The sequence below is a fragment of the Pezoporus flaviventris genome, unplaced genomic scaffold, assembly GCF_033815535.1.
Source record: "Pezoporus flaviventris isolate CSIRO_AGI_PZ_B2104156 unplaced genomic scaffold, CSIRO_AGI_Pfla_v1 ptg000015l, whole genome shotgun sequence".
NCBI lineage: Eukaryota > Metazoa > Chordata > Aves > Psittaciformes > Psittacidae > Pezoporus > Pezoporus flaviventris.
This window is the reverse complement of record NW_026892563.1, coordinates 918,900-931,440: the sequence shown is the minus strand read 5'-3', so window position 1 is coordinate 931,440 and position 12,541 is coordinate 918,900. Positions and strand designations below refer to the sequence as shown.

The window sequence follows — 12,541 nt, the reverse complement described above, 5'->3', positions numbered from 1 at the left end:
TAATGTACTGTTGTTGGATAGACAGTAATGAAATTGCCAAAGTACTTTTCTGCAAGATAATCTAACTGGTTAAAGTTGTATCATTGCCATTTTCTCCCTGTGCTCTGGCTTTTTTTTTTTTTCTTTTTTTAATATAGTTTACTGGTTTATGTTTTTAGTGGGGTTTTTTTGTTTGTTTTTTTTTTGTTTGTTTTGTTTTTTTTTTTTCCTGTAAATCCAAAAATTAAAAGTCGGTGCATTGATTACGTTGTATGATACCCAGCACTTGCTTTAGTTCTTCCAGTTCTCCAACTGGAATGTATGAGTGGAAAGGATGGTAATGACTCATGGAAATAATCTCCACTACTGCTGTTGACTTCATGGGGCAAAGAAAATCCTATTATTCATTGCTGGACACAATGAGGTGTCCATTCTATATGCCTAATGAGATATCCAGCATCTTCAGATTGTTCTTTGTAATTTAGGAGAAGTTACAGGCATGAATGACCAGACAGGCCAAGGTACTTCTATTGTTTTTGGTATACCATGGAAGACAAATAGAAGTAGTTAAAATTAGTGGTTGTGACAGAGGCTTTTGCTTACAAATTCCCTTTTAGAGTATTCCTGTTCTGCTGTTAGGCCACAAGATTGTCTTTACTAAAATAGCTCAATTTAGTCAATTAAGTAGGAGAACCACTAAGTCATGGGGTGGCCGACTTTAGTTTGATAAGTACTTCCATTTTGTTACGGGGAGCAGAATGTTACCAGGTAGTAGAGGTGAGGGGACTGGCGTGACATTTAAACAGGAGTTAAACCAAGAGGAAGCGAGAAGGAGGACAATACAAAACTACATATAAAATATTCCAAGATATCTACATAGTAGATATATATCTCTGTTTAAACAGTAAAAGTGATCCTGCCTTCCAGAAACAATTACTTTAGCTTGCACAGTATTGTTCCTGGGTGTGATCCCTTATGAGATGCTGTTTCAAAATGTAAAAATGAAAACAAAGAAAAGAAGGGGGTAGAAGAGAGGAAGAAACATGACTATACTGTAAATTAGTATTGTGTTAGTATGATACTCTTCATTATCAACATTTCTTCATCTATCTTCATTTCTACAAAGTGACAGCTGAAGTGTAAAAGTAGAGTTGAAAAGAAAATATACTTCCTCATCAGAACAGTTTGCTTCAATTAAAGGCTACAATGGTTGGCATAAGCTGGTCTGTTTGTGTGGTTTTGTAGAATGGACTCAGCTAAGCTGCTTGTTAAAGGAATTAGACTGACCCAAAATTCTGACGCTGGAAGTAGAGTAACATTTACTTTCACAGCTCTCTGCAATTCTCTACTGTTTTAGTTGGATTTTTTTTGCAAAGATATACAACCTGCAAAATACCTTGTGGAAGTTTAACGTGTCTGCACTGCAGTGCCTTCAAAACATTTCAAGATACTTTCTTTTTCTTTCTATTCAGCTGATTTTAATAAAATGCTCACCTATCAGAGATACTATTTTAGATCAACTAGTAGAGAATCAGGGTTTAAATTCTGGTGTCCCTTTCGATATATGGTCAACCAATCATTAAAGCTAATGGTCTGCCACTGATCTTTGTGTATGATATGAAGTATAATGCCCTAATTGTGAAACTGGGCTGCTTCCAACGTATCTATAGCACAGAAATCCTCATGGATCTAGTGTCCTTTATTTCACTTTCCTTCATCTAGTCCAGGTTCTAAATTAGGCATTTTCTTGTGGCAGTATCAAGCAACGTGATATTTTTTCCTTCAGTTTAAAACCTCTATTTAATGATCTGTTAATCAAATGTACAGTAGGTAAAGCTAGTTGGTGAAATAATTAAACTGCATGAAGTTGTTCATCTCAGTCAAGCATGTGTTGTCAGATAACGTAAAAATGATTAAACTGAATCGCATACAATAAAGCAATTTTTCTTAAAACAGAAGTTAAACTACTTTGTGAGTACTTACTTGAAAACTTCCAGATTCTTTCTCAATTTCAAAGTATAGTATTGTACCATTACCTTACTTTCTTTTTTCCTATTCAAATAGCTATCCTTTTGATAGGATGCTTTTCCATCTCCAACAAATAAAAGAAATAGTCCACAGATGTATTTTATTTCCATTACAACAACTGTTATTCTTAGGATGTGCGCACACAATTTAATAGATTTGTGGCAAACGTGCCCTGCACCTGATTTGGCAGGCCTGAAAAGGAGGAGGGCTTAGAAAAATAATTACAAACAAATGGCTGTGGCTTGCTGTTCTGATTTGAAAGAGATTACTTGAAATCTTCAAACTGATCCAGGACCTTTCAAGGGATTTTTTCTTAGCTCTGAAATTAGCTGGGAAGTTTTACACCACCACAAAAGTACCTTCCAATTAAAAAGTACCTCAAGCTAGTATATAAATGAAAATAGGGAAATCTGTAATTTTCTACTTGCTGCCCATGCCCTTTCTAAACTAAACCACTTAGTTTCTGCATCCCTGATCATCAGCTACTAAATCACCGTTGGGCAGAAGTGGAAGATAGGTTATCAGGATAGTTGGTGACACCGTTCTGTGAGAAGGATCTGAGGTTGAAATGCAGTCAGTCTTACTCACCAGTCTGGAAGTGGTCTGATTAGGTTAGGGAAACGGGATGGAAACCAGCTGCTTGTTCTCCTTGTCTTCCCTATGAGGATGCTGATTTTTATGGCAGATGAGTAAAATTTCTTTAAAAAAATAGTAGGGTGGTGCAGGTTCTGGTACTAAGCATTGCCTGGACGCAGGAAGCAGAAATTTTTCTGTTGAAGGTCTGGAGTAGTGAGCACTTGAAGTAAGCAATCCTTCTGCTTACTTTCTTTGAAGTAAATAATTTTCCTTCTGCCTTGTGTGCTGTAGGCAGAGATAACTGATATGAAATGATTCTAATGCTACCTTGTTAATGAAAGAATAATGGTTGCTTGCTTATGTGTAGTAACTCAGGGTGGAGGAAGTACAGAACACAGTGGACAGTTTTGAGGGTAAAATGTGTGCATTGTTTCTGCTAAGGACAATCTCATGTCTCCTTGGCTACTTTGCATAGCTTAGTGGGGCTTGTCTGTGGGCAAGTCTTCCGTGGCAGTTGCCTGTAGGATATAATCACCTGAGTCAGGAAGCATCAAACATCTACTGTTTACACAATCTTAGGCTGTGTTTGATTATATATGTCCTGTCTTTGTGGCGGGGGTGTTTGATGAAGAGAGCACCAGGCTCTGCCTCCCTCTCTAGGTTCTTCTCTCTGCTTTGAAATACTCAGAGATACACACTTACTTCATGCCTTCCTCCTGATGTACACATGTGGATTTAAGTGAATTAGTAAAGGCAGAATTTCGCATACTGTTAATTTCAGTTTGGAGACGTCTCAAAGGCAGTGACAGAGTTCTGACTTTTTAATAGATGTATGTGGTAGGAAGGGAAGGATTTCTGCTGGCTATAGATGTGCTGATCTTTCTGAAATTAAATTAGTGAGTATTTGGTGATTAATTGTAGTATGAGCTGGACTGGTCCAAAGCCTGAGAAGAGCCTTCCACTTTCTTTTAGTTATTCAAGTCTGACAAATCCTGCACACCCTGGCATGTCATGACTGGCACTCCAGTGTATTTCTATAGCCAGCACTGCTTGACCTTATTACTCCTGCTAACACTGACAGTTTGAACATTTCTGCTTGATTAAATATTTAAGCTGACTCTAGGGCGTATGGTTGGAATAACTAGAATGAGTTCTAAAATCTGTTAAGCAATATCTATATAGGCTTTGCATATCAATATCTTCATTAACTTTTTCTGTTCAATGCACTTTGCTTATGAGTAAGCAAGCACTGTTTGAAAAAGAAGTTATACCCTTTGTGACATTTTGCGAAGAAAATGTTACAAAACATTCTGCACCAGAATTTCTGCTTATTCAGGCACAATCCTTCTTTGAGAGTTTTTAGGCTTTAATTAAATAAATGCTGAAGGGCAGTTACTTAATTCTAAAACAGGAAATAACAAATCTTTGGAAAGGAGGATTTTCACACTGGAAAACGTTTGGCAATAACAGGCTATGGGCTATTAGGAGTTTAAAAAATTTAAGCTGATATTTGTTGGAATATTTGGATACTGTGATGTAGTTTAGTGAAGAGAGTAGAGAACAGGATTTTTCAAGCTGGTTGCTCATATTACTGTATAGCTGCACGAGTCAGCTGTAGATGATTTCTGCTTTGCTTTTATACATGGTGGTGGTAATATTTTTGAAAACAAATGTTACTTCAATCAGAGTAATAGAGCACTGAGTAGTCTGAAATCTGCAAGTGGCTTTATGGCAACTAGTTCCATCCTTGGGGGCTGAGTGCTTTAGGTAGGTAGGCAATGATGGGGTTTGCTTGGAACTAGGATATCTTTGGGAAATAAGGGAATAGGGGATTCTGGCAGGTATGTGGTCCTTTCACCTTCTTTCAGTAACTGAAAATATTTAAACCTTGGTTTTGAATGAAGAGGGAAAGAATGTATTTTTGCTTTACTTGCCAAGTTGGAAGCTGTCAGTATCATACTTAGTATTGCATCTGTCAATTCTTTTCATTAAAATGATTGTACTATTGTTTCTAAAATGTTAGTATAAACATCCCATTTGTAGGTGGCTGGGTCTGTCTATTGATGAACTTGTGAATGAAACAGATGAGGTTGAATCTAGCCAGTACTGACAAATCCTGAATGGAAGAGGCAATAAAAGAATGGGTTCCTCTAGTCTGGTTTGAGTCCTTGTCAGTTTGTGTTGTGTTTTTTTTATAGCTGTGTTCAGCAGGGATGAATATTCATGAGTACCTGTCGCTGTATTCCCTGCTCCTGTTTGCTTTCCCTCTGCACATCTCTTACGCACTGAGTGTCTTAGAGCCTCTTTTCACTGTTCAATTAATCTTCAGGGTCAGGGCTTCGCCTGATGCCTTGATCAGCACTTAACATGTGTAGCAATTTATTTCAGCAGTGACAAATCATTTCCTTGGCAGACGAGAGCAGAGTAAAAAAGCAAAAACCCTAAAAATCTGCTTCCAAACCTCACTTCCCAATGACTTGTTCAAATAAATAACGTTCCTCTCCCTCCCTGCCTTTCCTCACCCATCCTTCTCAGCCAAAACCCAAACAGACACGCCTAACATCCCCCTGCCAGCCCCGGAATCCATAGTAGATGTGTTTTTCAAAATGCATTGCAGCCTGTGAGGCAAAGCAAAGACAAAATTTAATGGTCCGGGGGTGATTACTAAAATGGTAGGTGGTGTATTTAGAATCATAGAATAATTAGGGTTGCAAAGGACCTTAAGATCATCTAGTTCCAGCCCCCCTGCCATGGCAGGGACACCTTATGCTAAATCATATCACCCAACGCCTCGTCCAACCTGGTCTTGAATAATTTTCAGGGCCTTGGTTGCTCCGTATTGAGTGCCTGGGCTTGAGAGGTTTTCTCATTAATTTTTATGTGTGTCCTGACAACAATGAAACAACTCAAGCAGTAGGTTTCATCAGTAGAATGATTTAATACTGATCAGGCTGTTTTATATCTAGGATGTGTTTTGTGTGATGTCAGAGTGATTATTTATTTCATGCTGACTGTCTGCTAAGTGTAGTATGTGGTCTCTGTAAAACCCCTGTAGTGCTGGCAGTTCTCAGAGATTTGGGTAAGAAATGCTATATCTCTTTTTGCATCCTCACTGCTGATGCCTTTTTGTTGCTTGTGGTACCTCTTGTTCTATGCTGTTCTCCAGTCTTTCAAAGAACTATTGCATAGTGAGAGCTGGTTTATTCTGTGGCAGGAAGCATAAGCTCTTTGAAGAATCTATTCAGTTGCACAGTTGTTCAAAATAACCACCACTTGAAGGTTCGTCTTTTATCTGATCAGCTGAATTCTGATAAATATGGCAAAATTTTCCATAATTTTCCATAATGAGTTGCTTTTCTGATGCTTATTACTGTCCTTGGGGTGTAGGGCAGTGTTGTCACTTTGCTTTCAAAAGCTTCTTGCGCAAACTTTGTTACAGAGAAACTCATTTAATATATAAATACTGAGGGATGTGCTCTGATAGTTGCTAAAGTTGATCAGAGTCACAGAGCATATCAAAAAGGAAGATCCAGAGTCAGAATAACTTGGAGGTATTACTCATAAGTAGCTCCTTTCCTCACCTGACTGAAAAAATATTTGAAGTGTCTATTTTCTTACTATCCTAAACATAAAAATCTTGGGGAAGATGGAGAGCTGGTTTATAATGAACATATTAAAAGCAAAATATGAACACATGCAGTAAGCTGCTTGATATCAAAACTCAATATTGCTGTCATATTGGTAGAAAATCTGCCACTGGTAGGAATAAGGTTGAACAGTTGTATCGTGATGTTTCTTAAAAGACATCTCAGTTAAGACTCAGCAGATGTCAGGGAAGGTTTTAAGGATTAGATTATCTTTCGAATATGTGCTCCTGACCACACTAATGTAACTGTTGAGTCACGGAAATGGGCCTTTTTGAAGACAAAGATTAGTTGGGGAAAATTCCGTGACTCTTCCCTGAGAGTCCATTTCTCCAGTGAAATGTTTGTTGGGCTTGCAGCCCCATGTTGGGTCCTGAGAGAGGGTGGCAGAAGCCCTCAGGAGAGCAGATGAAGCTGTGCATTCACAGTGTGGCTTCATTCCAGGTTCCAGTCTAGATTCCAGGATTCCAGTCTAGAGCTTTAGTGGGACTCGTGAGGATCAGTGTTTGTTCTTTGCCTGCTGAAAGAAGGAAGAGCTGAGAGTGTGGCCATTACATTTTTGAACTGATATGCTCTGTTTAACTGAACTGGAGACCATGTATTTGCTAACTGATGATTTTGAGTCTTCCTAGAGGACACATTTAAGCACAATAAATTAGTGAAATCTGCTATGCACTGCATAGACAGGTCCGCTTCATTTGGAGCCAGGTGTTTAAGAGCTGAGCTATGTCTTTCCGGAAGTTACCATCCCACCTATTGTATCCCTATGCTTCCTTTTATTTGTGGCATTGTGCTCAAAGTTTTGATAGAGAGAATATCTTAGTACAGCAAATTCTGAAAGGTGAAAATAGTAAAATTTTTTTTTGGGGGGGGGGGGGGGGGGTATGGAGGATGACACCTCAAACACCTGGGTATTACCATGCTGCAGTTAGCAAAATTTGACCAAAACATCCTGCCCCAGATTTTTAGGAAGAAAAATCTAAAGGTGAGGAATTAAAATCTAAAGGTGAGAAAAATCTAAAGGGACAGTATTTAGGTGCTTGATACACTTTTGAGGATGAAGGGGTGTCTAGTCTTGACTTTAGCCTCCAAACTTAAGCAAACACAAACAAACAAAACCTGTCAACTGCAAATATTTATTAAACAGCTGTTAAAGTGAAATTTTTGTAATTGCAAGAGAAGCAGATACTTGGAAGTACTTGATAGCTGCTTGTTACTACTTTATGTCCATCTTACAAGAGTCAGGAGCATAACTTTTAAGGTTATCTGTGGTGTAGGCAAGTAAATAACACCTCACAGAAAAATTGTGTTTGGTTTCAGAGGATCCGTGTTTGACACATACACACAGTATACTGTATACATTTTAACCGCTTCTGATGTCCTGTGTTGTTTTGTGGCCACTACTTCAGGGAAAAAGGGAGAGCAAATGGATGGAAATAAAGTAGAAAGCAGACAATTTCATATTTTTGAAGTAATAAGGTTTCAGTGAATATTTTATTTTTTTTTCTGTATAGTCCTCACCTTCATGATTTGAGAGGTAGTTAAGGTATTTGTAATATCCCACTAGTTTGATCACAACTCCTGTTTGTGACATTTTGTAATGAGTATATAGCTTATAAATAACAGTTTGAAGGTATAAGGTTATACAGAGATAATTGCACAGCTGAAACGCATTGGCACAAGACCAAAGGCCACGCACTTTCCACCATCCCTTCTAAATTGAATAACTTCACTTTATGAGGTGTATCATCAGAAATTGTTTTCATTACTCCCAGAGGGCAAACTGAGGTTGATAAAAATCCAATTCCGTATTACCCATATGTATGAATATTTATATTTTAAGAATCTTTGTCAGTTACATTCCTCACTGGCTGTCTGTGTGTGAATACATTGGTCATAGTTTCTGCCTATGTGCTTTACACTTTTAAACTGGTTTACTTCTCTGAGGCAGACTTCCTTTAAGTCTGCCTTCTCACATGATTGTGAGGCCCAGCAGGATTTTTCAAACTAAGCAAAACTAAACATGCTCCTTTCACTAAACCGTAGTTTCTCACATCCTCTGAATCCCACCATTCTGGATTCCACTTGACCCACATAGCATCCATTTGACTCATCCATTTCAGTCCTCAAACCCAGTATTTGTATATTTTCTTCACATTTTATGTTAAATAGCATATTCCGCATACAAGGCAAAGTATTTTGTGTATTCTGAGGCAATCTGAGAAACCCTTTAGTAAAGGGGAAACTAAGGGAGAATGTTTTTCCATTTTCTGCCAGTGATAAATTAGTGACTTATGAAATGTTGGAGTCACATCTTTTATTACTCTGCTTTTACAACATTAGATTATAGTCTTGTTTCAAGTGCCTTCTTTCCACTCCTGTTCCGTGCCTTTTCACTCCTCCCCAGTCTCCAAAAAAGAGGACTTTTGCTGTCTTCATACAACAGCTGTTTCCGTTTCTTAGCGTAAGAAGGAACATTCTGTATAAAGAACAGTATAGGAAAGGGACTGGTGTACAGAAATATTTACCCAGGATAATCTTTCAGCCTCTATCACTGTGTGGTTCAGGGACTTGCTTTTTCAGAGATGCTGTCTTTATTACTTGGAGGGTTTTTTCATCTACGAAGTTATCAGTTTTAAAAAACATATGTACTGTTATAGAAACAAAGAATAGCTTTTGGTAGAATTATCCTATTGCTCATGTTTTGGTATCTGGGTTTTTGTTTCTAGCCCAAAAATTAAATTAAGGAATTAATAATAAATTATTTTTGTTGGTTATAACATTGCATTAAAAAGTTTCACACCAGTTAGCTAATACTCTCAGTCTATTACACTCCCAGTACTTAGAACAAGGCTTTAGGGAAACCAAAGAGTAGTCATAATTAGGAATGCTTGGAGGAAAAATTAATAATGTTGTCATTTATAAATCTCTGCAACCTGTTATGCAGTTATTGCTTTCTTTTTTTTTTTTTCTGTGTTGGATGAAACAGTGTTTATACAGTTTTTCTCTACAGGTTATTGACATGCCAGAACACAGTCCTGGAGATATGGGTGGAACAATGAGGCTAGGGAAGAGAAAGACTGTTTTCAAAACACAAAATTCTGTTTTAAGTAAGTTACATTTCTGCTCTTATGACTTGCCTTTTGGGTAGGAACTCTGTAACATAGCAAAGCAAAAATGCCAAAGCACATTTTGTTACAGTACTACAACCTCAAGCAAGCATTTGGGTGACAGCTTTCCTGAGCTCATTCATTCTGGTCCTGTTCCTATATACGTTTACCCAGGATTGGAATGTAAAGAAGGAAATGAGAGACATAGAAGTCCCAGTGAAAAAATCAGTTAGGGTCCAACACTTTAAATAAACAGTGAGGAATCTGTTGAGATAAACTGGAAAGCAGATAGTTTAATTCCTTATTTTTTGGAGAAGATCAGAACATTTATTTTCTTTATGAGTTGATAGGATGTGTGAACCAGGACTGCTTGTTCTACCCCTGAAGCTTTTTGGTACCCCAGTCTCCTATGCATTATGCTCTTGACAGACCTAAATATCGCTTGTCATTCTCTAGAGTTGCCAGTATACCTCAGCTTTAAATGTCACCTGGCCTCACTGCCACAGTCCTCACTTTATGAAAGACTCATAGAAAGCTCTGGTAATTTACTCAGGAAATCTTATTCCTGGTTTTGATATTTTACAACTTGAATGGAAAGTTTGAAAAGGCAGTTCCTTAAAATTAATGCATATTTGCATTTTTGTAAAATTACAGTACTGTCACTCCACAATTTTTTGAGATCTTGGCAGTCTAGTTCCTGTACCAACCATTAAGTGAGATAGTAGTCCTAATGACACTAAGATAAATTGAGAGCAAAGTTTGAGCCATGGCTGTAAGTGAGAGAGATGATTAAATTCTGGTTTACTGCATGCTTCTAACTTACTCCTTGTTTCTCTGGAATGTAGAGTGTTCCAGATTAGGCTCAGTGAACTGCAAGAGTCCTTTGGGTAATGAGATCAGGAAAAGAGAGGAAAACAATATTCTCTGCCATTGGAGGTATTATGCCAGCTGCCATGCATAATCGATTAAAATGGAACAGATGCTACTAAAAGGCTTCTTTTGCTGCACCTATTGTGTACGACTGTTGTAAAACCCTGAAGGGATTTTATGTTGCTTGTTCATTCAAACTTACTTTATTTTAGGCTTTACAATTTAAATTAGTTTAAGTGTGACCTTTAGACTCTACTCTACCTAAGCTATTTCTGGTTAAGGAATGTTGAATGTGAATCCTGAATAAACTTGGGTAACATAAATTAAAAGAAACCAGTTGTCACTCAGAAAAGCATAATCTTGGAATGTCCTGTTATGTTCTAAATTTGACATTTTTAAATTACATCAAAGTGTTGTAATAACTATTAAAGCAACCCATTAGCATTAATTTCTCTTTTGTTGTATATTCAGGGAAACTTTATGGTGATGAAATGTTTGTGGAGGAGCGGCACAGGCATCGATATGAGGTAAGCACTGCTAGTGTAGGTTGTACTCAGAAGTTAAAGCTCAAGCAAATTACTTTTGTCTTGGTAGGCATGATTCTCCTTAAAGCTAATGTAGAAGCATAACCCAAAATTTAGTAATAGATAGTATAATTTAGATCAGAAGGAGCCTCTTCAGTCTTCTGGTCCAGCTTCCTGTTTTGAGCTGAGCCAGCTTCAAAATTAGATCAGGCTGCTTAGGATTTTGCTACATCTAGTTTGAATCTCTCTGAAGATGAGAATGTTGATCTTTTGACAATCTGTTCCAATGCTTAACCACTTCATTATGATCCCTTTTTTCCTTTATATCTAATAGGACATTTCCTTTGGCAGTTTGCTTTTTATTTCTCGGTCTTGCGCTGTGCATCTCTCAGAATAGTCTGGTTCAGTCTTCTTTATACCATTACATTAAATAGTTGAAGTCAGCAACAAGATCCAGTCTCTGCCTTCTCCAGGCTGAACAAATCCAGCTCATCCAGTCTCTCCTCCTATGCTGCATGTGGTCCAGCCCCCTAATCATCCTGGTTGGGTCTCCTAAGGACTTGCAACATTTTGTCAATCTTTCTTGCACCCAGGGGTCTGAAACTAGGAACAGTATTGCAGAGGTGTTCTTACAAGTGATCTGTAGAGAGGCTGTGTACTGGTTTTGTGGTAGAGAAGTTGCAGTGTCTTAGCAAAATGGTATTGGAGAGGGATAATCCCTGATGTCAGGGATTATTTGACTTTCTGTGAAGTATTTGAAAGCTAAAGGCTTATAATCCTTAAATGTGTTGATCCTTGGCTGATCTGGCTTATTTAACAGCTTAGATTATGTCCAGGTAGTGCACATTCTTTCATACATGGGTAGACTTCAGGCATCAAATGTAGGTGGACTTCAGGTATTTACAACTTGGAGGCTAATACAGATCACTTGCTTCCTACCATCCAACTCTGTATGCCTTTTGTGTAGGTCCACTCCTCTGTTTGAGAGCATCTCTGTGTATTCAGGGTACTGTCATTCAAGGAAATAAGTGAGAGCTGGACTCCTGGAGTTACTTCTGAGATAGTTCAGAAGGGACCTGACTCCACCAGTATCTACAGAGGGGCCTGAGCTATGAGATGTATGCATGCTATAAACTGATTCAGACCATGTTAAGTTTCCTTAAAAAGCTCGGAGGAGAATGTGATCATGGTAAAGGTGCTCAGAGTTTGAATAGTAACTGAGTGGTTAGAACATCACCAAGGAAATGAAACAGCTCACTGCAGAATTCTTCAGTTTGAAGGAGGAGCTGAACCACAGCTTGTGTCATAAGCACTGAAATGCAGTGTTCAAAAAGGAGGTCAGCTTTTATGCCTACTGCGGTGGGCCATTTAAAAAATGAGAAATGCAAGCTGCTCAGAATCAAAAGGACAGCAAGCAGAAGAGACCCTGGGTTTAATTTTTTTTAATATTATGTAGTAAGTTTTAAAATTACTAATTCACCTCTTACTAAATAAGCATGCCCGCTTTTACAGTTTTATGCCTGAGAGTTGTTAGAACAAGAAAGCAAAAGTTCCCAACTCTTTTTCTCAATCCTTTTTATTCTTGTATGCATACTGAAAACATTACAAATAACCTCTACTGTTTGATAAATCCAGAAATAAATAGAATTACAATTATTATTACTTTGAATATTTCAGGTGAACCCAGAGTTGACTCACTGCTTTGAAGAGAAAGGTTTGAAATTTGTTGGCCATGATACAGAGGGGAACAGGATGGAAATTATTGAACTGGAGAGTGAGTGTCGTACTTGTCTGTAGTACTTTCTAAGTC

General features: G+C 37.9%; 1 protein-coding gene across 7 annotated transcripts in view; it reads left to right on the top strand.

The window, feature by feature from the left end:
* The window catches only part of CTPS2 (CTP synthase 2), a 66,931-nt gene that overhangs the window by 39,841 nt on the left and 14,549 nt on the right, over positions 1-12,541 (top strand). For 6 of the 7 annotated variants that reach the window (XM_061453179.1, XM_061453176.1, XM_061453177.1 and 3 more), the window contains exons 14-16: positions 9,241-9,337; positions 10,679-10,734; positions 12,409-12,505. In XM_061453179.1, coding sequence (XP_061309163.1) covers positions 9,241-9,337; positions 10,679-10,734; positions 12,409-12,505 — 250 coding nt within the window. Of the gene's footprint in view, positions 1-9,240; positions 9,338-10,182; positions 10,314-10,678; positions 10,735-12,408; positions 12,506-12,541 lie in introns of those variants that run through there. The other variant, XM_061453182.1, reaches the window with a different exon arrangement.